The sequence below is a fragment of the Xenopus tropicalis genome, chromosome 3 (genome assembly GCF_000004195.4).
Source record: "Xenopus tropicalis strain Nigerian chromosome 3, UCB_Xtro_10.0, whole genome shotgun sequence".
NCBI classification, from domain to species: Eukaryota; Metazoa; Chordata; class Amphibia; order Anura; family Pipidae; genus Xenopus; species Xenopus tropicalis.
In genome coordinates, this window is record NC_030679.2 from 54725105 (window position 1) to 54752816 (window position 27712).

General features: G+C 38.0%; 1 protein-coding gene across 2 annotated transcripts in view; it reads right to left on the reverse strand.

The window, feature by feature from the left end:
• Window positions 1–12131: 12131 nt before the first annotated feature.
• LOC100486632 (solute carrier family 23 member 2) overlaps window positions 12132–27712 on the reverse strand; it is a 69613-nt gene continuing 54032 nt past the window's right edge. The window contains exons 10-12 of one of the 2 annotated variants that reach the window (XM_002937067.3): window positions 23811–23919; window positions 14731–14826; window positions 12132–13346 (exon numbers count right to left, since the gene is read on the reverse strand). In XM_002937067.3, the coding sequence (XP_002937113.2) occupies window positions 13174–13346; window positions 14731–14826; window positions 23811–23919 (378 nt within the window). In that variant the 3' untranslated portion in view covers window positions 12132–13173. Of the gene's footprint in view, window positions 13347–14730; window positions 14827–23810; window positions 23920–24669; window positions 24776–27712 lie in introns of those variants that run through there. The other variant, XM_031898907.1, reaches the window with a different exon arrangement.

Genomic DNA, 27712 nt, shown 5'->3' on the forward strand with positions numbered 1-27712 from the left:
AACATATTGTGCTTGATGTGTATAAAGAACTTACATTTTCTCTGTAAAGGATCCAGACTCTGCAGGAGAGCAATATTGGAAGCACATGACAGAGATTATATATCATTTACATCAGTCCCTAACTTAGTGGAGTTTACAGTTTATGTCAACACCATAATAATAATAGGGCAATGTAATAAAGCTGTAAATGATAAATATACATAAATAAAAACAATCATTTGCATTTTGCAAAGCAATATTCTTCAATTTGCAATTCAATATTTTTCAATATTCTTTATCAGACATTGTCAGAGCCAGGGCATAGTATTGTCTCGGTGCTCCTTCCCTGCACCCACTTATTCCACCCCCCCCCCCATATCCATGGTGCACCTGCATTGCTCACATTGCTCACTCTGTACAAATTCCTTGTGGATTGCTCTTCTCCAGATGAATAATCCCCCTGCATTTGCCTAGAGTCTTAGTACCCTCCCACTATTGTGCCCTAGGCACGTGCCTGTTTTGCCTTCCCCTAGTCCTGGCCCTGCCTGGCTGTAGGAAAAGCTACACACAGTAATTACTTGTACCTGACAGCCCTGTTCTCTGCACTTTGTGACAAATTCTGCATGGTGCATGGGCTTTAATTGGCACAATTTTGCACCCCTTAGTGCTCTTGTCCTTGACTCTGGGGCAATGATATATGAGCACTATTGTTTATATCACTGCAAGATTCTGCCCTTATCAGGGTTAATGAGAAGAGTGACCAACATAACCAACCAAAGTAATATTCTTTAGCTATTTCTTCCACTTCTTCTTCTTATTATTATTAGCATACCCCATTTTCTAAATGCATCTCCTCCTACAGTTTTAGGGGTACAACAACCAAACTCCCCACACTTCTCTCCTATAGCAGAGCTGGTTGCTTGTGCATTTCTAAGTGGCCCAAGCCCCCCAACTTTTTGTGAGGGCACTTTTCAATTTTTCCATTGACTTTGACAGGGACTTGAATAACATAATCATGGGGGTCACCCTGAATGAAATAGGGATGTTTGTTGGGTGACCCCAAAGTGGGAGGAGCCAACAACAGCCAATCAAATTTCACCAATTGACTTTAATTGGGAAATATAAATTGCTGCCACAAATTTGGTGAGGCTGCACTCACCAAACTTTAATTATATAGTCATGGGGTCAACCTGAATGAAAAGATGATAGTTGTTGAATGCCCACAATTAGGCAGAGCTATGAACAGCCAATCAAATTTTACATATTGACTTTCAATGGAGGAAATTCAACCTGCTGCCATTCTCACAGCCAGGGTCCCCAAACTTTTCACAGTTGGTCACTAGGGGACTGCAGTTAAAGGTTTCAAATAGTGGGTGGAGCCACATATTGATTTTTTGTTTGTTTGTTTAAATTTAAAATGCTGCCATTCTCGCACTATTTACGCCAGGGTTCCCAAACTGGGTGGCAATTTTAATGGGGAAATTTAAAGTGCTGCCATTCTCACACGCTTAGTGCCAGTGTCCCCAAACCTTTCACATTTGGCCACTGGGGGATGAAGGTTAAATGTTAGAAAAAGTGGGCAGAGCCACAAACAGCCAGATTTCACCAATTGAATTAAATTATTAAAGCGGTTTCCATTTAAACTGCTGTGTTTCTCACAGCATTAATGGCAGAGTAAGTCCCTGGTGGGCTGCAATTCCAGGTTAGTAAAATAAAGGTTCCCAAATTTGCAGATGCCACTTTTTATTGGTTTTAAAGGAAACTGCCTATTTATGAGTATGCCTTTATTTGGCTGATGGCCTTGGAGAATCTCCCAATTGGAGGGGGGACTCTAGAGGCTCTGTTAGACTCCATCTCCAGTAGGGGCAAAATACCACGCCTCATACTCAAGGTGAAGCTTTTCCAGGGATCAATAAAAAGGCAAAAATATGTTTTCAACCCTGTCTTGTATAAAGAAAAGTGCATTATTTGCTTTAGTAGCCACAAGGAAGCACATTACCCATATATCCCTATATGAAGTGGTGCAAATAGGTGCATTAATAGGTGCATTGTGACTGCCATAGAATACCTCCTGATTACCTCAGAGGTCAAAACATATAATATTTTATTCAATATATAGAATGCAATATATTTTTAGTAGTTATTGAAAGCAGGTATTGCACACATTGTATTTGCTGATCCTTATACTCCATGTGTGAATGTGATGACTTTATAAACAGCCTCTCAGTATTAGCTGCAGATCACTCAATCAATCTATCATAATAACACATGATTGAGAACAGCTGATACAATGTTCTTGGTTAGAAACGATTAACTTTGTAACTTGGTCTTCTACTTGATCCAACCCTAACAGGATCTTTGGAATAAAACTTTAATAAGATCATCCATAATGCTGGGGTTGCTATTAATATAAAATAATGGTAAAATCAAAAGAAAATAAACATAGTTGTCAACCAGCCCCATGAAATGAGGGAGCTAATAAGCCTTTTTGAGACCTTATATTGCGTTATCATTTAGTGTGAAGAGGAATTCAGGCCTAAAAAAAAACAGGACTGGATCATTATCTCCCTTATGACAGGGGGTTGGTTGACAGCTTTGAATAAATATTGTGCTAAATGCGTTCCATCTGATGCACAAACACCTTACACTTGTATGAAATATCAACAAATGACTTTAGCATTGCAATAATTGGTTCACCACTTGTCTTTAGGGTTTATTGCTGCTTTGCGGCAGTGGTAGAACATGTGAAACCATGGCACTGCAGCACTCTCATGCTCAGATTTGTTGCAAAATCACACTATTTGTGTAACCCTCTTAATATACAGTACATTTTTATACTTGCACACATGAGGCCTCATTTGAGAAGCCCAACACTTTGTGCAAAGTGCAGAAAAAGGCAGCAATTGACCATTTTTTGCTTTGCACACTGTCTTCAACTGTTTGCAAATGGCCCCAGACCTCTATGCTCCATTTTAGCACAAAGGTCTGCACATTCAGCCAGTGCAGGATCGAAAAAAGGCAAAAAAAAAAAAAAGGTGTTGAACGTATAGTTCCATTTTCAATCAGCTTGATTTATTGTAGACATATTAACTAATTACTTAGGAATGCAGAAAGTACATTATTGAAAATTACACATAAACTATAAATCATATACCTTTGAAAGACATTTGTCTTTTATGTAGACAATGTCCATCCTCATCCTCTACTCATTATGTAAATAATGGAAAGGATTCCTGCAATGAACATTGATTCATAGCACATTTCTTCCCCACAGGCTCAGCCACACTTTCTTTTCTATTGTACTATGAAATACAGTCTGCAAAAGGAAACAAGAATATATGGACATCTTCAGAATACCACACTGCTCTGTTAACGCACATCTGGTATAACATAGCTGTCATATTCTGCCCCGTCCCATCAGCTTTTTGTTATTTTAATCCATTTCCTGTACTTCTTAAATGCTTTAATGTATTTTTTGCCATGTAAGATTTGTTAAAATATACAGCTTTTCCAAAAGTTTTCACTCAGACTAATCTCTAATCTCTAATGCAGTCAACATTCAGCTCCAGCATCTTTTAACTAAGGCTACCAGATAACTTGAAAATTCAGGGACACATCTAATAAACACATGCTGCAGGGCCACACGGATTGCATTTAAACCGAGTTGCAATAAATGCCCTTCTTACTGGATTTTTTAGACTTGTCCCCTGAATTTTCAAGTAGTCTGATAACCCCACTTTTGATAGGACCGTTTATAGTTTATTAAAAGATGTACAGTAACAGAAGATGCCCGCTATAATGAATCAATATAGTTAAGCTAAAAAGAGCCTAGAGTTTTCCAGATAAGGGATCTACAAAAAAACCATTCAACCTTGAAATAAACCCAATAGGATAGTTTTGCCACCAATATGGATCCATACAGCTTAGTTACCATCAAGTACAAGATACTGTTCTATTATTATTATTATTTAGTTAAAATTGACTCTATGAAAGATTGCCTTCCTGTAATTCACAGCTTTCTGGATAACAGGTTTTGCAGATAACAGATACCATACCTGTACCGAACGCCATTTAGAGCAGTTGAAAGGTGAACTTCTACATTGTTGCTTTGCAAATCCCATGGCTTACAGAACCATGAAAGCAGTGGCTTAGAACAGATTCATATCACACCAAGTAATACACTACCATAATAATAATGTTACTGTAGTTTGTTCTGCATGTTTAACTATAGATAGAACACTAAAGATAAGTAGTATGATCTTTCATTCATAGTTGCTACTAAACTCTTTAAACTTTTTTGTATTTTTATAGGGTCACCTTAAAGGTATGATGGAATGTTATTTGCTTGCCTAACTATTTAGCCCGAGATGAGTGCAAAAATACACTTTCTGCATATTTGAGAGTCCTTATTTACTCAGGTGCTTTGGTTGTTACCTGAACAAATGCCTGTCTTTAGTAGAATATTACAGTACAATCCATCTTTAACTCCAGTCAGTCACATATCACCACAATAAAGGTTTGGAGTTCCAAATAGTCATTGGATACTGTATTGTTTTGTTCTTACTTGAGCCCTAACTAACCTGCCCTGAGTGTTATCATGGAGCATATACAGTATAGTGAAGTGTAGCTCCTGTTAAGAGTCAGTGAAAGCTGATTGGATTATAACAATTTCCACCCATGCTTACCAGTCAAGGGCATTGTCTTATGTCAGACATGCCAGAGAATAGCAACATTTGCCTCCTATTAAAGCCTTGCCAACTCTGCTTCAAATAATGAAGCAGGCAGACCTTAAAGCAATTTTACTTCTATTTCGGCATATGATAAGGAGGTCTAGAGTAAGATTTCTGGTTATCATGGTTCCCAGAGATCCGAGTGAAATTACACATAGATTAAGTGTCATTAACATCAATTTAATCAAGCTGAGAATATGTACTAAACTTAATTTAAATCAAACTGTTACTGTATCAAAACTCTCCCATATTTCAAAGCATGAACTATGATCTTTATATGTCCTTTGCCATAATGTTAGGTCAACCCTCTAGAGCATCATTTATCAAACTTACTGATATCTTTAAGGATCATGTTTTTTTAGAAATGTTCAAGGGAACTTTATATGTTTATATTATGTCTTTCTGTTACTTGCTCTTTAATACCCACATCTAGACATAAATCACATTTGTTGGAAATGGAACAACTTTTAAAAAGATAAGATAAAAAGATGTTTCCTCCTAATTAAAGGAGAAGGAAAGGTAAAAACTAAGTAAGCTTTATCAGAGTCTTCTGTCCAAAGAAACACAGGATTTCTTGTCTCCTTTTTTGTAAACATGTTCTTCAGATATCTGACTTCCTCTCTCAAAAAAAATCCTTCATTCCTGGGGCCAGAGTTTGCACAGTTCTCTCCTTTCTCCCCTCTCCTGCTCCCCCCTCCCACAAGAATGCTAAGAACTCCCTTCCCCCTCCCTTAGGAATGCATAATCTGAGCTATAAAGGCTAGAGCTGCAAGCAGGAAGCTATGAAGACCAAGCTAAAATGGCAGCTACAATCTTAAACAAACAGAGAACGCTTCTAGGGCTGATAGCTTAGGTATGGTAATGATTTCTGCAGAATAAATATAGCATTGTAGATTACACTAACGTGGCGAATCTATTGGCAGTAAAATGCCAAAATGGCTTTCCTTCTCCTTTAACTACAATATTTGTTGCCATAAAAAGCTAGCTCTTTCTCTTTAAACTCGAGTGTTGGTAGACCTTACTGTACAAAGTTCTGCAATGCATTTTTGGCTACAGCTGCAGTGCTCAAAACTAATTTATGTCAAAATATTAATTTATCATCTTTATCCTTCTGGAAATAATCGAGTGAATTAAAATTTCAATTTGAAATCTGTGAAACTGATGAAAAATGTAATACCTTATTTCAGATCTGATAAGTATAGTGTCATAGCCAATTTAATTTCTTTTGTACTAGGCATGATATGGCCTGAGGAGCACACTTGTTCAGTCTAGAAAGTAATATGTAATGTAACATTCTATTTTATTGTAAGTAACCTTTCTGATGTATAACAGAATGTACAATAGTTCTTATGACGCAATCAATAAATGTAAAAAAAATGTCTAAAAAATAAATAACAGTAAGACTTCCTCCCCAACATCTTGCCATGCCACAATTTGCCAGACCAATGAAGAAACCAGAAATATAAAATCTGTGTCACTGGTATTTAGGTGTCTGACAGCAAGCATTACTGATTTTACAGTCTAAGACAAAAAGACAAGGAAAAAGCTAATTCACTAGGGGTGATCGTTAGGCATGTAAGGTATTTGTTAGCATTGGAGATAAACATCACCGGGGATGTTGCCCATAGCAACCAATCAGCAATTCAATTTCCCCGCTCACCTGTAAGTTAGAAAACAAAAGCAAATATCTATAGACATCATCGATTGTCTCCAATGTTAATAAATACCCCCAGGCTGTTGCCTCTTTTCAGAAAGAAATTTACTGGCATGGGAATCTTTGCAAGGGATTATTTGCATAAGCTTGGTCTTGCCCATGTGCAGTGTACTAAAGCTGGAACTTTTATTATACTGTGCATGCACAGGCCCAGGACTATAATCTTAAAGGAACAGTAACACGAAAAAATGAAAGTACTTTAAAGTAATTAAAATATAATGTACTGTTGCCCTGCACTGGTAAAACTGGTGTGTTTGCTACAGAAACCCTGCTAGTTTATATAAGTTAACCGCTGTGTAGCACTGGGGGCAGCCATTCAAACTAGAAAAAGGGAGAAAAGGCACAGGTTACATAGCAGATAACAGATAAGCTCTGTAGACTGTAATTTGATTGTATCTGTTATTGGTTAAGTAACCTGTGCCTTTTCTCCTTTGAATGGCTGCCCCCGTGGCTACACAGCAGCTTACTTATATAAACTATAGTAGACTTTCTGAGGCAAACACACCAGTTGTACCAGTGCAGGGCAGCAGTACATTATATTGTAATTACTTTTATGCACTTTCATATTTTGGTGTTACTGTTCCTTTAAACAAAGCCACCAGAAGAGAGCAAAATGCAGTGCTTGCTGCTAAAGGTACTTTATTCACACAACATGTTTTGAGCAACAAAGGCCCTTTATCAAGTGTTACCTACTGCTGTGCACAACAATTACTTATACATACAAATAGTGACCTCACTGTGGAGGCGTGACCAAGGAACATGTGGTAATCAAATATCCACGTACCAATGAAAGTCCTTAATACAATCCTTAAAATAGCCATTTGACTTTGTTTTCTAACCTATAAATTAGAAAACCAAAGCAAAGATCTATAGACATCATCACCGATTGTCTCCAATGTTGATAAATACCCCTAAATCCTCAGGCTGTTGCCTGTTTTCAGAATGGGAATCTTTGCAAGTTTATACAAATAATCTCCAGGGATTATTTGCATAAACTTGGTCTTGCCCATGTGCAGTGTACTAAAGCTGGAAGGTTTTATTATACTGTGGACGCACAGGTCCAAGACCATGCTAAGCATCTGTGGGAATAGAACTATGCTGATAGTGTAATGCTTCTTTAGAAAGATTATCAGGCTGGTGCACACTGAAATACATTGACTATTGAATGTAGATGTATAAACAAAACCCACCATCTGACTTAATGTGATACGGTTTACTTTGTACATTACAGCAGATGGGATCAGATTTTGTAGCATCACACAAAACCTTGAGGTACAACATGACAAGATTGTGTGGGTCAGCCCTTAAGGATTCAACTTACTAGGAGGCTGCCTTACATTTTAGCACCCTCTAGTGAATTAGCCCTCCTTTTTCTTTAAGCATGTAAATGGATTATGCAGAGTGTATATTTTTTATTCGACAAATTATTGCTTCTCTAGTTATAACACTATCATTCATCACTGCTAAATTCAAGTTGCATTGCATTCATGGGGGAAATGCACTCAATTCTGGAGCACAAGTGCCTATGGCCAGAGGTTCTGTCAGTGAAGCAATATTACTCTGCAAAAGCACTTTTCTAGTAGTAGGGATGATGACTATACTGATTTGCAAAGTGATATTGATAGTGTTGTACAGAATCCCGGGGCAGGGGATATAGATAGCAATGGGATGTTACCTCCTCCTGTAGATCCCGATATCACTAGGAATTCTGAACAGGCCTATAGGTGTCCTCCTTTGGATTTCCGGGATGAGTGTATTATACAGACATTACAAGAACTGCAGGAGGAGGGTCATGTGGAGGCCTTTGTAGATGCACCTATTATCCATTCTGGATTGAAACGTAAATCTAATTTTTACCCCATACAGTCGAAGGGTCACTTTATTTCACTCTTCCAGAGATTAGTTCAACGAGACATAGATAAGTTGGCAGAGAGATGGGGATCTAAAAGCAAGAAATCAGCCATTAATAATCTGACGGCAGGAGAGAGTAGGGCTCTCAAGACCCTTAGTGTTAATAAAAATATAGTGATTAAAGCGGCAGATAAGGGGGGATCAGTAGTGGTGATGGATGCTACAGCCTATGAGAAGGAGGTGATGCGACAACTTTTGGTTAGTGACACTTATGCCCCTCTTACAGAGGACCCCACATTGATGTTTCAGAACCAGCTTAAGGATCTCCTGTCAGAGGGTTTAAGTATGGGGGTTTTGAACCAGAAAGAATATGAATATTTAGACTGTCAATACCCAGTGATACCCATATTTCATGTTCTGCCAAAAGTACACAAGTCTCTTGAAGATGTTAAGGGCCGTCCTATAGTGGCAGGGATAGGAGCCCTTAATGAAGGTTTGTCAAAGTATGTGGACAAACTCTTGATACCCTTGGTGTTACGGCTGCCCACGTTCCTAAGGGACACCACTATGTGTATCAATAAATTGCATGGTCTAGAGTGGAAACCAACATATCGTTGGTTTACAATGGACGTTACAGCCTTGTATTCTTCCATAGATCATAGTGTAGGGCTGCAGTCTATTTTGTTTTGGCTAGGACAGGGAGATTATTTCCCTATGAGCCAGAGAGAGTTTATCACACAAGCTATACACTGGTTACTTCACTCTAACTATTTTCTCTTTAATGGCCATTACTTTCTCCAGAAGCGTGGGGCCGCCATGGGTGCTTCCTTTGCTCCCACTTATGCCAACCTCTTCATGGGTTGGTGGGAGAGGCTCTACGTTTTTGGGGAAAGGAATCCCTTTCGTGACCACATTGTCCGTTTCTATCGCTACATTGATGATTGCATTGGGGTCTGGGATGGCGATGAGAACTCCTTAAAGCAGTTTGTTGATTATTGCAATCAGACTGTTGATGGCATTAAGTTTACTTATGAAACTAGCAAAATCAGGATTCCATTTTTGGACGTTGTATTCTGTATACAACGTAATCAAATAACTACAGATCTATATCGTAAACCCATTACACGTAACACACTCCTACATGCGGATAGCGGACACCCTAGGAACTGTAAGAGGGGAATCCCAGTGGGGCAATTTTTGCGTCTGAGACGCATTTGCTCCTCCTGGGACTCCTTCCAGGACCAGGCTATGTTATTGTGGGATCGGTTTATAGAGAGGGGGTATGATACTCAAACTATCAAAGGGGCCTATGAGAGAGCAGTAGCCACTTGCAGATCTGACCTATTAAAGGATACATCACAGAGGAAGGGGAATTCTAATAAGGGCTCTGAGCATAGACCTTCGGTAAGGGAGCTTTCGAAATCCAAAGAAGTGTTAAGAAACATTGGGGAGTGTTATTACAAGACCCAGAATTATCTAAGCTCTTAGAGGAGAAACCCCGGTTTATTTTCAAAAGAGCCAGAAATATTGCCTCATGGGTTTCTAAGAGCCTATACTCCACGGAATGCGATAACCAGGGGTCAGCTTGGATACGCTACAAGGGCACCTACAAGTGTGGTAGGAGTAGATGTAAAGCTTGTGGTTTGATTAAAACATCAAAAACTTTTATGAGTACAAATACAGGACGGTCTTATAACATTCCCCAATATTTTAATTGTCAGTCGAGGGGAGTGGTTTATCTGGCCACTTGTGAATGTGGAGCCCAGTATGTGGGTAAAACCATACGGGGTGCTGGGACAAGGTTCCTTGAACATATATCGGCCATTGAAAGGAATGATTTGAGGTCTGCCATAGCTAAGCATGTAATTGAGGAACATGAAAAGAGGTGCAGAGTCACTTTCCAGATTATTGATAAGCCCAAGTTGAATGTTAGAAAGGGAGAATTGGACAATAAACTCTCGGAGAGAGAAGTATATTGGATTTATCATCTCAGAACTATAGAATGCTTTGGTGGTTTAAACAGGGAATGGGAGGTTTCTTGTTATTGTTAATAATCGCTGTTATATATAAACAGCGTATACAAACTGTTCTCCTTTCTATACATTATGGAGAGTTAGATTTTTATGTTTTATGTCTTGGCTTATGGCATCCAGGGATAATGTGTACTTAATGTAGGTTATTATTATTTTCAGTAAGACCATTGATTGTAGAATTTGACGTTTTTGATATCTTGTCAATTAACATGTATAGATATTTAACTGAAGTTTTAATCTAGTCCACACCTCATGCTTGGTGTATGACATGGCGTGATGTTTTTTATACTACGTACCTGGGTAAGGTTTTTACATCACTTGAAGTTGTCCCATGAATTATTATGTGACACTTTGGGGTTCACCAGCTTGTTTAGGTGTGGACTTATCTGTATATTTGCATATTTTAGTAAATCTGGTGAGTGTGAGTTTTTCATATATATATTTACTATGTCTAGTCTATAATGATATCTGATGTGAACCACGACATTGGGTGCCTTTATTAGGGAGTTAGACCCCTGGTTGTGGGATTCTATGGGGTTAATATTTCGGTAATAGGTACACTTTGTATGGAGATTCCACCTTTATTAGATTGTATAGGTGGTTAATTAGGCCCTATATATTTTGATTTATATGGGCTTTGTTAGTACCTTCATGTATCCAACACATCACATTGTTTCTAATCATGTGGCACTTTGGTGGTTAAAATTTACTGGGGAGTGGCTAATTATGTGTATTTAAGAAACAGGTGGGTTGGAGACTCCTATAGTAGCTTCTGATGAAGTGGCATAAGCCATGAAACGCGTCAAGCTGGGGGGTTGATTTTCTACATGATTTTCTACATGTTTTTAATGGATTGATCGAATAAAGAATATTTTTATTGAACAAGCAACCCTGCGTGCTCCATCTAACATCCATAATCTTTCTGCGACCGACTACGCCTGGATCGGGGGCGTTTCCTTGATGTGTATGCACGGGTTACTGCTATTACTGAACTAAACCGGTGAGTGCTCCCATCACTTGTATACAAGAGTGAAGCAGTCAGTAAATGAACCCTCAGATCTTTCCATATGTGGCTACTGTTATGGGATCTTCTGTAATATATCAATTGAATAGTTCCCGCATACTTGGTTGAGATATTTAGTGGTGCTGAAGCCCTTTAGATACCTGGAATGGAACTAATGCAAGCTTAAATAAAAGACAATTAACATTTCAGATGAGAAAGTCTCCATTCATTAGAGGAATCTTTTCCTGCCACAATGCTTTATAATGTTTAAAATTGCAATCCCCAAACATGCAATTTAGTACTGGTTGAAGACCATATGGATGGAATATTTGTTGGTTTTGCCTCTTAGCTTTTATACATTTGTCTACAGAAGACAGATTTCAAATACAAAGAACAGAAATTACTAAACCAGACCTCGTGGTGTGGTCCAGTTAATTCTAGCATAAGGCAATGCAGTCACATTCTTTCCTGAATACTTGTATCAATGGGGAGGAATGGGGAGTTTAGCATTGGCCTCCATATTCATGGGCACTGGAGTGCAGGAGAAAATGAATTCAATAAACCATGCACTCATTTGTGTTTCACATCACTTGTTGTAAGGTGAAACAAATTGCACTGAACCATGAAAATAAGAACAACTTGCCCTCATTGGTTATATCCTCTTACTCATTAGCAATTATTTTGCTTTTTATTACTAGAATTGACAGATCTTTCTCATTTTATTAAAGTGTGACATTTGAAATATTATCAGAAAGGCCTCAGGTTCAAGAGTTAGAACAAGAATTTCCCTTAAGGACATGAACATAAAAGCAAGTGCACAATTCAAAGCATAACATTAAAAATTTATTTTGTATGCTTAAGAAAGTGTATGTAGGTGCGGTGTATTGCTGTTTATTTATAGAAATGTCTCTAAATGGCTAGAAGTTAGGAAATGTTGTATAGCTAAGCAGGCTGAGAAAAGTTAAATAACATAAATTTGTCCTGTGACTTGGGACTGTATTATACATCCTAATAGGAATGTGAGAAAGGCAAAGATAAATTGCTTCTCCTGTACCTGACACCATCGAACTTTCTATCACAATAGTATCAGTCACTTGTGAAGAGTTTAAATTAGACCATTAATGTTAAATAAAATCATTAGTTTGGTAGGTGCCCTTTACTCATACAGGCAGTGGAATGGGCACTGTTATCCCCATGGAAAGCTGTTTGATAATCTGTACATATAAGGTAGAAGAAAAATTAAACATGTATTCTACAACAACTTCTAAGCATTTTGGGGTTCATATATTGAGCCCAGTGGTGTCATGTTCTGCTGAAGGGCGGGATGGGGTTGAAATTGGCTAATGTAATAAGTAAAAAAGGAGACTGGCATAACCTTCTCCACTGTCTATGCATGATATTGAATTGTTTGTATTTTTTTTTATTGTCAGCAGTATATAATGTGATGCAAAGGCTTTTGGCCAAATTTAGATAGAATTACTTAGTACACAGCTAATTAAATAAATAACCCCACCTGCTCCTGGATGACTGTTGATGGTCCTGCCAAATTTATGACATGGTTAGGAAAATGCGTATTGAAAACTATTGGAAAAATAGAGGGCTGACCTGGACTGGGTTAAAATGATGTTTGCTGTCTATGAAATGTAGCATTGGTTCCATAAGCTCCATGTCACTACTAATCCCAGTTAAATTTGCAATGTCTTCACCTTGACAATCTTGAAGACACTGGGAGCTAACATTTCCAGGGATATAAGTTAATATATTTCAATGTGAAACTAAATTTCTAAGTTAATCTCTTTATTGAATGAATTTATAATTAGAGACTTGGGAATGCAGGAAACCAACTCTTCTGGAATAGGGCAGTTAATTATCCATATGAAATGCTGGTAAGAATGGAATGTAACGGCTCCATGAAAGCCTTCTAAGGTATTTTGAGACAAAAGGCAGATCATAACAAGATTGTTCAGTGCTACCATTAGTTTTCTCTGGGTGCATTTGTTTATGCCAAGCTGAAGTTCCTCTTTCTTCATCTGAACCTGAGCGGAAATAAGAAAATAAGGTCATCCTTTTTGGATGAAGAACTGATTTATTAGATGCTGCTGGTTGCTAGCCAAAACATAAACAAACTATAGAGAGAAACATAATAAGTTTAGACCTACTTGAACATTTTTTTTACAAATAGTTGATGCTTAGCTTCTCAGCCTGTCAGCAGCTCCTAGTACATTATACATTTAAATAAGGCTTATGGTATACATTAGATGCATAAAATATTCACTTTTTTTTACCAGCAGGCCAGTACAGGAGCACAAAGAGAGATACTATCCAAACCTTATACAATGCTGCATACATACAAATATACATACATACCTATACCATTTACTTCCTACTGGGTATATAAAATTCCACATTTGGTTTGTGCTTGTCTAAAAAAGGGGTGGGTCACCTTTAAGCTAACGTTTAGTATGTTATAGAATGGTTAATCCTAACTAACTTTTCAATTGGTCTTCATTTTTCATTTAAATAGTTTTTGAGTTATTTGCCATCTTCTTCTGCCTCTTTCCAGCTTTCAAATCTAATATGATTTCCGTGTAAAAAAAAATGTATGGGTTAATTTGTTAATAAGATTGATTCCTTTTTAAAATTAACTTAAGAATCTGGGGGTAAATGTCAGCATGGAAGGTTGTGTGTAGTGATGAGTGAATTTTTTTGCCTGACGTGAATTTGCAGCGAATTTCTGCATTTCGCCATTGGGCAATTGTTTATTGAAACTTCAGCGAAAATCTGCTGCAAAGAAATTTGCAGCACGTCGGAAAAAGTCGCAGTCACGTCAAAATGGGCACAGTCACGTCAAAATCTGTGTGCTCATGTCAAAAATAGGCGTGCACGACAAAAAGAGTGCAGAAAAAAATCGACATGACAAACGCCTTTTGCTGATTTTTTGCCGTTTTGCAAGCTTTTTATGGCTGGTTCACAACTTGAAAATAACAAGGCTAAATATTTAGTCCAATGCTGTTCCCCCTGTACCAAGTACCAAAATACAGTTTCCCAGAGGGTTTGGTAGTCACAAAATGAGGGCAGATTTTTACTTCCGCCATAAAGGAGTATGTGGGGAGAAAAATAGGTTACAAATGTAGCCAAATAGGTTTTAAGAACAGGGTACTGGACCCTTGGAAGTACTAACAGGCCCAAATTTGTGGTGAGGTCACAAAGGCCCAGGCCTAGGGCAGCACAAATTTAGGGGCAGCGTGCCACAATGAAACTTTGCTCACATATGGAGAAATGCAGACTTGGCACACAGAAAATTCAGCACGTTCTCCCCCCCAAGAGAAAGGGGGTGGCCTTGGGGCGCCGGGCTATCCAATCCGGCCGGAGTATTAAATATACATGTAAGGGCTAAGATTTGTTTTCACAGCATAGTACCTGGTACTGTGTTATCCAGAAGACATCCAAAGAATCCTCCAACGAACATATTAGTTGTCAGCAGGACAGTAAGTGCTTGATCAAGTTCCTCCACTCCTGCAAATATAAAAATATTTTATTTCAAATGCAGTTCAACTGAATTACTCCGCCAGAAGATATTGGTTCTATTTCTCTATTTCAAAGGATTTTTCTGACCTGATATCAAGTTCTTTCGCACCTGAATTGGCAATAAGAAACATCATCAACTATTAATGCCATATTCAAAGTCAACATGATGACAGCCTCTCAGTATGTCTACAACCCTTTTACTTTTTTTTTTTTTTGCATGAATCCAACTTATATGCTCAACATATAATATATGAGTTACTCTTGGAAATTCAGAACAATATACAATTGGAATGGAAGATTAGAACGTTAAAATATAGCAAAGGCGGGAGGGTTTAAAGATTAAAGAATAGATAAGAAGAAATGCTTTTCAAAAAGCACACAAACAATAACCAACTTATCAGTATAGAGCAATATGAACACTGTATATTGACCATGACATACACTTATTGGACTTACAGGCATTAGCTATTTGAATATTTTCACCTACAAATTAATGGATATTGACACCATCTATCATAATTTTGTCTTTGCATGCTATATATTATTTTGCCTTAAAAGAATTTGCCCTATGTTGTTACATTACCTATCTGATCCTCCATGTTTCTCTATAAGGGGGCTGCCATATTTGTGCAGCAGGAATCCGTAGCATTAGAAAATGACAGGTTGAGAAGAGACAGTCAGGTTGGCAAAACAGTCAGGTTTAGGAGTTTCAAGTAACAATTACTTACAAAAGCAGCCCTATCAGAGAAAAATCATCATGACCTATAACTTTTAATGTACATTCATATTTTGATGAGTCATTTAGTGCCAGTATCACTTTAAATAAATATTTATATATCCTTAAAAATGTACTCATTTTCTTTTTTATGAAGCCAGGACACCTGAATCTGTACCATCTTAATTAAGCTGACATGCCTTGTGTCAGACTCATCACATTTTTAATATGTATGAAGGAGCAGAAAGCAATAAACCCTTCATAAATTGTCCAGAAAGCATAATAAATTATATTTGTCATTGAGCCCACGGAAATAAAGTGCTCTTAGTTTTGAAATCCATCTGCCTTAGTAGTAAGCACAGTATTATGATCAGGTTTTGCAGTCTTGAAAGGTACGTGCTCAATCCCCATGAGCCTTAAAGCTGAAACTCTGCCCTAGGAAAGCGTCAAATCTTGGGGTTTGTTCAGTTCTGATCCTAAATTATTTATTAGTTAAAGAAGATGTAGAATGGCTGTCTGGAGTTTGAATGGCCTGCCCTTATGGGTTTCCTGAATACATTTCTTATCCCTCGCTATTTTTTTAACAGATGTTAAAACTTCCTGAGCTTGATTCCAGTAATGTCAAGTGATTTAGCAATACCTAGTCTCTTCATGCTCATCTCATAGTCGTTTTAGAACAGAAGTGAAATATAAGGATTTTTAAATATTCTTACTTGTAAGAATATTGTAAGGTATATTACCTTCAAATATTTTTTTTACCCTCGGTTATGTGAACGAGTTCTCGCGCATATTTTTAAATCAAATAAATGTTTTAGTTAAAACCTTATCCCTGCCAGGTTTCTTTGATCTTGCTGCACTGCATGCTGCCAGTATCTGAAAACTTACATTTTTCAGTGTCAGTTGTGCCTGGCAGGGGGCACAGTGGAATTTGTGGCTGGTAAGTTGTTAAAGATTCTACTCATCAGATATATCCCTAACGCTGGGAAATGTTTTGTTGGCTTAATATTTTCTATTTTCACCATTATCCACACAATTAAACAAGTTTTCAATTATTGTTTCCATGAGACTAAAAAGGTCATTGTGACTGTAATCAGGGTAATTTAAATAACTTAGTTCCAAGTATATTTACACATATGGATGGTGTTTCTAAACATCTTATATATCTCATTATATTAAACCATTTGGCACTTGGGTGGTTAAAGTTATTTAGGGAGTGGCTAATTAAGGGTATTTAAGAAATAGGTGAGTGAGAGACTCCTTTAGTAGCTTCTGATGAAGTGGCATGAGCCATGAAACGCGTTAAGCTGGGGGGTTGCCTTTTTCACATGTTTTTAATGGAAATGGAATAAAGGATATTTTTATTGACTAAGCAGTCCTGCATGCTCCATCCAATAACTACAACCTTTTTCCAAGTATATTCGATAATAGTTATGCATACAAAAATAAAGCAGGGGGAAGCTCCCCACTCTATAAGCATTTAAGAAAGGAAGCCTGGAGAAAAAGAGAGAGCTGCAGGTATGAACAGAGAGATTTGGATCGGAGTCAGAAGTACAAGCAGGTGTGCAAGCACTAATGTATGAAAGGGAACCTCTGTGGCAGTACAGTATTCTCTTTAAAGGGTGCATAAGAAAAGTTTGGCATTACAGGGCTCTGATGATCAAAGCTTTCCATTATCAGTGCAAGGAAACCCCATGCAAGTTCTTTTTAGGACTCTAAAGGAATTTACACTAAGGCAAGGGTTCCCTAGCACAGGGATCCCCAACCGCCGGGCCGCGGACCAGTTCCGTGCCGCGGACGGCATGGCAGTGGGCCGCAGCGCCCCCTCCCCCCACCAGTGCCTCGCATGTATTACGCGCTGCGCCCCGCCCCCCTCGGTCCATGTAAAAGATTTTGTGCCTCCTACCGGGCCGCGGGGCTAAAAAGGTTGGAAACCCCTGCCCTAGCAGGCCAGATATAAAGCAAATATTGTACCTATGTAAAGTCACTTCTAACTGGCAGAGTATGGGGCAGATTTATTATGCAGTGCAAAAAACAGTGTCAAAATTCAGCACACATCGCCAGGCTTTGCCGCATAAAAAACTTAACTGGTGTAATTTTTTGTATGTTTACACTTCTCCATTTATTTCACATAGCTTTTTACACTGTTTTTTGGCGAATTTTATTTTACACAACATAATAAATAGGCCCCTATTTGTATAGATCAGTGATCCCCAACCAGTGGCTCGTGACAACATGTTGCTCACCAACCCCTTGGATGTTGCTTCCAGTGGCCTCAAAGCAGGTGCTTATTTTTGAATTCCTGACTTGGGGGCAAGTTTTGGTTGCAAAAAAACCTAGTATAATGCCAAAGTCTTCTGTAAGCTGCCAGTCCACATAGGGGCTATTAAATAGCCAATTATAGCTCTTATTTGCACCCCCGGAGACTTTTTCATGGTTGTGTTGCTCTCCAACACTTTTCTCACTTGAATGTGGCTCACGGGTATAAAAGGTTGGGGATCGCTGTATAGATTTTATGTTGCATGCTCTTTGCATGTACACTACTATGCTTCATGAGTTGTAGTTAGTGTTTTAGAAATATTCGTACACAGAAATAGTTACAGGGCGGAGGTGTTCCAAATAGCAGGAGACTCAGGATTCCTGTAACTGAAGCTAAGATGGAAGCCCTGTAAGGGAAAAATCCCAGTGGGGGCACGCAACAGATGCAACAGCCATTTGTCAGGTCCTAAAAAAGGTGTACAATGATGGAGTTAGTAGAATGTATTTTGACGTAATGGGGTGTAGGTGAGTTGGTCACAGTTCTGCCTGTTTAGGTGGGCATTTTTAAAAACTGGAGCTCTCTACTGTCTGTAATACCAAATGAGGGAGTCACTGCTGGACTGCAGACATTTTACAGAGGAGGGTTACATAAATATATAAATAATTCAACAAATCTTACAGGGTTTTCCCCATAAATATAGTTGTAGAAAGTGACTTTTACAGAGAAAGTAGTAAAGTTAAGGAATTACTTTAGGAAGACATAGCTTTGTTGGATCTGAATGCACTTTTAACAAACCAGAACACAAGGGAATAGTCCAGATGCTGTTTTGAAGCTAGAAAGAAATGTTTTTCCTCCTTTGAATTGGAGCAATTACGATTTTTCCTTCCTCTGGATCACATAATATCATAAAGAGAATTATTAAAGTAAAAGAAATGAGACTTTAACAGCAGCTACATTGTGGTACTAGGAAGAACATTTAGCATAGGGACAGATTCAGTTCTGATCAAAGCAATTCATGCTTTGCGTTTGTAAATCAAAAAAGTGTTCATGCTACATAGGAAGATTACAGTGCCATTTCTGCTTGCTGGTCTTACACTATTATAACACATCAGGGTGACCGATTCAGAGCAAAATTCATTCTCAACTTGCCTCATGGTTTGAACAAATTAAGGGAAACCTACGTAATGCTAACTAACACTAATTAATGGTTCAGTTTGTGTATGTTTCAGATCATCTGCAGGTTTAAAAATATACTGCCTATCTACATGTCTTACCAGCTTGCAATAATATTCAGCTGATCCTTCCACCCCATGGCCTGGACATGGCCAAGTTTATATTTTCCTTCAGAGCAACACCATTTTAAGAAAAACAATTGGTAATAGGGGTCTAGGCCCATAAATCTTATATACTGCATCAATACATTCTTTAATAGAGCCAAATCACAAATATGTTATGTATAATTAGGGTTTAAGCTGCATTAATCCTTCCCATGTAATTATTTTTTAAAAAAAAAAACACACACAGTTAAGTGGCTAATTGCTGCCTAGTGACAGTTGGAAAAAACATACATTCCTTCACATTGTGAAAGCCAGGAGTTCCCCAACACAGATAAATGGCTGTATAAGTACTCACATGAACAACAGAGAAAATCTTTGCCAAGCACTAGTCTTCTAAATCCTGCTGCATAGTAATGCTTTTATTCAGTTCTAGAATTACATTCCTATTCTAAAGTTTGGAATATGAATCACAAATTTGCTCTTAGTAAAGATCGATACATATAACCTTACATATTGGATTCTCTGGATAGTTGGTGAGGTCTTTCACAATCATTACAAACTGAGAATGTAAGATATTTTCCAGATTTGCACAGGGCACCCTTTCCAGGTTCTGGCACATCAGAATACCCCTGCACAAAAAGTCACTGGCAAATATAGAAAAAGACCTAATCTGTTCTACCAGTAGCCCGGAAGAGCGAGCCTGGGACAGGTGGAGCGGAGCGAGGCCATGACAAGGGGGGTGAATAGGGACCCATAGGAAGCTGGTGTATAGGATTCTGGGAGTTGTAGTATCAGAGCTGCAAGTGGGAGGAGAAAGAGGCCATATAAATAAATGAAACCGGAAGAAGGCATCCATTACCTCATGGCAGTAGAAGGGAGAAGACAGCGTTCCCGCCCGCCCACCCTGGAGTACGAGGATTTGGGGACAGGTAATAAGTGGGAACTGGTTGATTAGTCGCAGCTTAAGGCGTGGTGGGGCTGCCCTAGGTGGAGCCGAAAAGGGGCTAAATAGATTAAGGGACAGGTGCTTTTATGGAGGGGCAGGCCTGGGGGCTAGGCTTTGGGGGGAAAACAGTCATAGTAGGCACAGGAAGTGGGGAAGTTTGGTTGTGGAGGCTTAGTCACAGGCTTGAAAGGCTTCGGCAATTGGCTAAGGTTAATTTAAGGTTAAGTTAAGTTATTATAATGGTAAGAATTGTAATGCAGCCTTCAGCGGCTAAATGGTACGTAACCTATGTTTATGTGTAAAGTGTATTGAAGGAAACATTGACTACAATTTTGTTGTGTTTATCAATAAAATAAGCTGCGGCCTTTCCACCCAGAAAATGCAAGTTTGTCTTTTGTTGTGGGGGGTTAGACTGGGGTGTGGGTTAATAGAAAAGGGGACCATGATTACAACCTCCCCATGTCATGCACCAGTGGATCTGAATTGATTGCACACAAATCCATCTAAAGACCCACCTAATGAATTGTCGGAAAAATTATAGGTGTGTTAAGATAATGTTCCCCGGTTGGTTCACCTTTAAGCTAACATTTAGTATGTTATAGAATAGCTAATTCTTAGCAACTTTTCAAGTGGTTTTCATTATTTATTTGTTATAGTTTTTGAATTATTTGCCCTCTTCTTCCAACTCTTTGCATTTTCTGCATAGGGGTCACCGACCCCAACAACCAAAAAACCATTGCTCTGTGAGGCTACAGTTTTATATTTATTGTTACATTTTGTAACTTTCTTTTCTATTCTAGTCTCTCATCCAAACCTTTCCCTGGTTGCTAAGGTAACTTGGACCCAACCAAACTGGAGCTCCTGAACTGAAAGTGAAATAACTAAAAAAAATGCAAATAATAAAAAATGAAGACCAATTGCAAATTGTCTCAGAATATCACTCTCTACATCATACTAAAGTAAACTCAAAGGTGAACAACCCCTGTAAGTTTGCATTGGATCCACTCACACTAGCATGAAGAGAACTATACATTTTTCAAAAGAATTAGGAAACATGTTAACATTAATGATTGGCACTAGTAATAAGCAAATCTGTCCCATTTCAAAAAACTGCTGAGAAAATCACGCAATGCCAAAAAATGTGAAGTGACATTTCTGACATAAGTGACATTTTTCTGACTTAGATTGACTTAGGCAATGGGAGTCTTTCTCAGTGAATTTTTTGTTGTGGCAAATTTTCACAGCAGTTTCAGAGAAAAATTCAACAATGGCGAAATGCAAATCCATGCCTGGCGAAAAGCTGGCACCACTATGTCTTCACTTGAATTGAATCATATGCCCACAGAAGCTGCAGTCATTGATTTTGTACTGTGATTTCTAACCTAATCCCTACCCACTCTAATAGAATAGACTAGGGGACTTGGTTTTCTAATGTTTTGATCATGCCCCAGCACACACAACATCCTATAAGAGTCCTAGAATTAAAAATAGGAAAAGTAATTACCCAGAGGACAGGACAGAAAATTATTCCATAAGTACAGATACAATAAGACCGACCAGACTGTGCATATCGACCATGTGTCTAATAAATATGCAGAGAAAAATCCTTCAATGAAAAAAAATACATGAATGGACAGTGCCACAGGAGGATATAGATGTGCACTAAAAATTTTGGAAAACCTGTTTCCTCCTTTTTTTCTTAGTCAAGAGCAATAGTTCCTGCCCCTTTTACATACTTTCAAAATGAACACCTATGGTGCTAAATAATGGAGGAATTACAATTTAAACAGGAGTTATTTTGGTCCAGTGCCACCGTAGGCACATCTACGTTGTATGCACTGATGTCACAGAAGTCCGCGTGACATAACTTCCACAGGGCACTGTGAACCCTTGCCCCCTCACCCCGCAGCTCCGTCCCCAGATTTCCTGTGGAAATCCATGGCGGAAGCTGGGGCCATTTTTTTTTTTCAATAAAAATAGAAAATATTGGTACCAGGTGTCTCATAAATATGCCCCTGAATTTAAAAGCATGGACAAATTGTGGTGGATACATGATTTTATTAGGGCATCTCATTGTCTAGTGTGGTTCCTCCCCAAAAATATATTTGGAAGGGATATAATGAGAATTTTATAGCCAGGGTCTTGGGATACAATCAGGTGCTCCTACTGGCCCCATTTTACTCACTAGTAATGGGTGAAGCTGTCCCATTTCGCTTCGCCACAAATTTGTGAAATGCTTTGAAGTCAATAAGCGTTTTTTTTTTACATTTTCCAAGCTGCATGAATTTGTTTTTACAATAAATTGGTGTCTATGGGCTATTCTTGAGGCAAAACTTAGCAAAAAATGTTGCACATCCCTACTCCTGACATCATATGCAGGATCTGAGGGAGATCCCCTGCATCTCTTTGGTTCTTCACCCAACACCCAGTGTAGAACAAGGTAAGGAGATGGGGTCCATACTGAGCCACATTGTTCAATATTTAAACTGTGGCAGCAACTACAGTATATAGGTGCAGCTGCTACACAGTGCCATTCTGTTGAAGCCTAGCCTTAGCAGAACCAAGTATAATTTGACTCAGTGGCAGAAAGGCAACAGACAATGAGCAAGGTGACTTAGTGGGGAGCACTGCTACCTTGCAGCACTGAAATCCTAAGTTTGATTTAACACCTCAACATCAGGAAATAAAAACTATACATTAACCCCTATTGCTACTTCCAGCAATAATGAGCAATAATTCAATCTCCCTTAAATAAAAGTGCTACACAACCAAAACAAAGCTAAAAATAATACAGGACTGGAAAATAAACCAGTAAATCTCACACTGGTAAAATTAGAAGGAAGCAGTCCTGTTAAATGTCTTTTCCACAACAAGGTGTTCCCCCAACAATTCAATAACACTGGTTGGCACAGCTGATTTGTTTGATTCAGTGTGTTTATAGAAGAAAAAAAACTGAATATAAAAGAAAAGTAGCTTCGTCGCTGCAAAATGGATTGATAGTGGATTGAGACAAAGCCAACGCAAAGAATGTATCTATTTATAAACAGTGTTTCATAAATATTAGTAAAAGGAACATTTATGCCATGTAGGTAATTATTCAAGGACAGCTTCCAAGGGTAGGTAATATGGGTCCAGTCAAACAGTATTTTGTGTTTGGGACATGATCCAAGCATCACTGTTTCTCACATTCCCTTGCTGAAGTTGTGCAATAATTATTTCTCCCTGGCAACAGAGAATGTTACTCCATCTGTTTCTCTTAGGCTTGAAACATGCATGCATATTGAGCTTTGGCAAAGTCGCTGCTCACACGCCTAAGTGTATATTGTGCTGTGCCCAAGAAAATAAACTGCACTGTTTATCTTTTATTATTGTTTTCATTTGGTTAGTGTTTATACCTATAAAGCAACATTATCACTCAATATTTCCAATTTAATTTTTTTTAATGTTTAACTCCAAAGTGATTGAGTTTTTTCGGTTACTATAAATATTCATTTTTGATAAAAAATTACACATTTTTATTCTGCTGTGAAGATGTTTACTTTGCTACAATAGGTTCTATATCCAACACTCTGCTAAGTGTTTAAAATAAAGATAGCTTTGCAATAAACCAAGAAGTTTTGCTTTGTGAGCAATAAAAAGGACACTTATCCAGCTTATTACACTTCTCCATGCAAGTACACATGGATGAGGATATTTTTTTCCAGTCAACCAAACCAAAAAACCTTTTTTTCAGTTGGCAATTCATAAAAGCGTTTATTCATGCATTAATGTACATACCTGTATTGATAAATCCTGGATTTTTTGCCAACCATGTTGGGATAACAAGGCCACTAAACATTGAAAATCCTAGGATAAATAGGTTTCTTGATGAATTTAAGTCCACATACTGAAAGAGATACGCAAATATTAACATTGCTGATACATGCACTTGAACTATTCCTTTATCTTTATGCAAACAGATAATGAGATACTATAAGAGATACTATACTATAAGATAAGATACAATGGTAGATAAGACAAAACAATATCTCTTTATCGCTAACTAAAGGGGCAATATATGTCATGTTGTAGCCGTAAGGCTCAACATAGAAAGGGTTAAGTTTTCAATTTAGAAAGTCTGGTTGGAATCCACATTGAGGGAAACCCTTCCCCATAGGGGTAATTCACAAATACCCCCTAAAGACACTGAAGCCAGATGGGCTGGCTAGGGGACTGAGGTGTGAAAAGCCAGACGGGGCAAATGAATCAACCAGTTGGGGCAGGAAGCTGGTGGCCGTTGGTTTCTTTGATCTGTTGATCAAAGCAAAGCCAAGTGTGGATCTAGAACTGCAGGGGGGAACAGCATACAGAAAATTATGGATTATAGAAAGGGATCCTTATCTCCTTTGCTTTAGGGTTCACATCCTCATATATCATATAGGGTTTATGAGGAGGCCCCAGGCTTCCCAATGATACCAAACAAGGACTTCCTATACCCACCAGTTAGGAGGGATAGTTTCGGGGGGGCTGGGACATGAGACACCCCTCATGTTTGGTATCATTTTGATCGCCCAAATATGGGTCAAAACAAGCCCCTACTTTCATAATAATATTGGGTACTGGCAAGTACCCAATATTATATGACAAGAAACTGGCATGGAAAGTACAGCTCTCTACAGGAGTAGCGTGTTCTTGATAACAAGGCCACTAAACATTGAAAATCCTAGGATAAATAGGTTTCTTGATGAATTTAAGTCCACATACTGAAAGAGATACACAAATATTAACATTGCTGATACATGCACTTGAACTATTCCTTTATCTTTATGCAAACAGATAATGAGATACTATAAGAGATACTATACTATAAGATAAGATACAACGGTAGATAAGACAAAACAGTATCTCTTTATCTCTAACTAAAGGGGCAATATACATCTACAATATTTTATGAACAAGATAAAAAATACAGCTTTACTTTAGATAAAAACGTGTTTTATTTATTAAACTGTGCTAGTGGATAATGGATTCCTTTTGACACTTTGCCTTTACATTTTTACCTCTCTGAGGGTAATTTTCCTTTTGCTTCACACTGGACACAACTTCAAATGGAGTTTCACTGTGCTCTTCATCAACAAAAAGTTAGATAAGAATTATTGTTGAGCCTAATGGGTCAACAATGGCTCTCCCTGAAGATACCCAGAAGATTTATCATATGGATGATGGCAAAGTATTTTATTGCCACCATTTCTAAGAAAACCCAACATAATCAAAGAGCCTTCAACTGCTGTCAGATACATCCCATTAAGGGTTGTGGGGACTGAACTGCCTAAGGCACCCAAAATGAATGAAGAGAATGTAGGGTAGTTAAGGCTAATGTAAGATGAGGTGTAGGGCGGATATTTTTGGCAAGTGGAAAAGCACTTGCTGAAAATTCCGCCCTAAGGCTCTTACATGTGCCTGCCCCCGAATGAATGAGATACGCTCGGGTGCAGGCACATGTAGCCGATATATGCATAAAAACGACAGACTTTGCATTATCTTGCGTTTTCATGCGTATATCGGCTACATGTGCCTGCACCCGAGCGTATTCCTTCGGGTGCAGGCACAAGTAGCAGGCGTAGGGCAGAATTTTCAGCAAGCCCTTTTCCACTTGCCGAAAATATCAGTCCTATGCCTCGTCTGGCATTAGCCTTACAGTAGGGTAAAGCAGATTTTTGCTGGTTTTGGAGGTAACATTTAGGGGCAGATTTATCAAAGTATGATTCTCGTTTTTGTATCGTGCTTTTTAAAGTATTTCAAAATACGAAGAAATTGTATCTGATCATATAATGGCCAAAAAGTGTGATTATTTTCGTATTTGAATGATCGTAAAATGCAGGAAAACCTTGCTGACTTTGATCCTTCTGTGCATGATTCTGGAAGCCTCCCATAGGACTCCCAATGGCACTCTGCAGCTCTGACTTGGCCCAAGGAAAGTCACGATACCGAAGTTTGAATGAATCCAAAACTTTCGTAAAAAGTTGCACAAATGTACGAAAAATGTGCAAAAGCCGTAACCTTTAAAAAAAATACAAATTTTTTGTTTTCGGACCTGTCATACTTTGATAAATGTGCCCCTAAATGTAGAGATGAAATAAGAGAATAATCAAAAAGATCTTTCCTTAATGTGGAAAACATGCTGTATATTCCCATGTTTTCTATGTTTTTAAATAAAATATAATAAAACCAGGTCTCACACATGAGACAAAAAAAAAATAATTATTAGATAAGAGAACACAGTATCACTTTAGGAAGGAAAGGGTCAAGGTAGTAAAAAAAAAAAGCTAATTTATTCTGTCTACATCCCTGTCTATTAAAGTGCATAAGAAGTCAAAACACCAGGTTATTCACAATTTATTAGTAACCAGGGTGATTTAAAATTGCTAAAAGAAAAAAATCAAACTTGGTAAGAGTATGGAAGTATTTAAGATATATAATACTGAGTATGCACCCTGTCTAAGCTGTTGCACGGGATGACAGAGACAGCAACAAAAATGATGCTGCAGCCCTCTGCAGACCCCAGGACAGTTTAAGGTGCACCAGACAGGGGTGAACTGTTAGTGATTATGGTCACCTAATGCAACGTAAATAAACATGTGTGTTTTTTTCATTATTATTTATAATATATTTATATTAATAATATATATTATTATCCTTTAAAATCCACTCTGTCACACATATGAATACTTACACTGGAGTTGCTTTAGCAACAGTGACATTTAAAAGAAAAGCAGTAACTGTATTGAACAAGATCAAGGTATCTTTGTAAGCATTACAGAAGAGAGGAAATGAAAAACAGGGTTGCAATAAAACATTATTTGTGAAATTAAACAGAGCAAGGAGCCAATTTTGTAATTATTGTTGTTGCCCAGCTACAAGTAGAAAGCGTCCCAAACCCCATCCAATAGGATGCATTAGGCACCTAACAAGGTTTGTCATAATCACCGGTCCACTTTCATTGTGTTCTCTATATCCCTCCCTGCCCTTGACTGTATCTTGCCATTTTTTGTAGAGAAAAATAGGCCACTTTTGGAAATCCTCAACAATGAGTAGATCCTATGGTTGCATTTAAAGTGACATGTCTAAATTCTAAATGATACTAGGGCTCACCATACAAATGTGAATCAGTTTACAAAGTGCATGTAATCCATTATTCTTTGCCTTCTAGTGAATTTTTTCAGCTGCAAAAATTTGGCACGACCAAAGTTTGTGGGGGCGGGGGGAAGTTGCGGTTATGTCAAATAAGTCATGGTCACGTCAGATACGTCATGTAAAAAGTAGTGGAGTAGCCACATTTTGTAAATTTTTCACAGTTTCACCGTTAAGCAAATTCTAGCAGCAAAGCAAAATGGAACAGATTTGCTTATCAATATCATTTACATTAAAGTCTATGTTATGCATTTCACACTACTGAAAAACATAGTAGTTAAAGCCCCTCAAAGTAACCCTGTGAGACATTACCCTACGATGTACTCTTAATCAGGCAGGAGAAATGATTAACTTTCTGTCAATCTACAAAGAACTCAAAAGGTTATACAATAAAATAATATTAAAAAAGCCAGAATTTTTCCTCTCTTGTTATTAGATATAGTGCAATAAATGACACAAAATCTATTTATGATATTACTTCTTAGATTCTTGGCTCTTCTTTCTAGTCA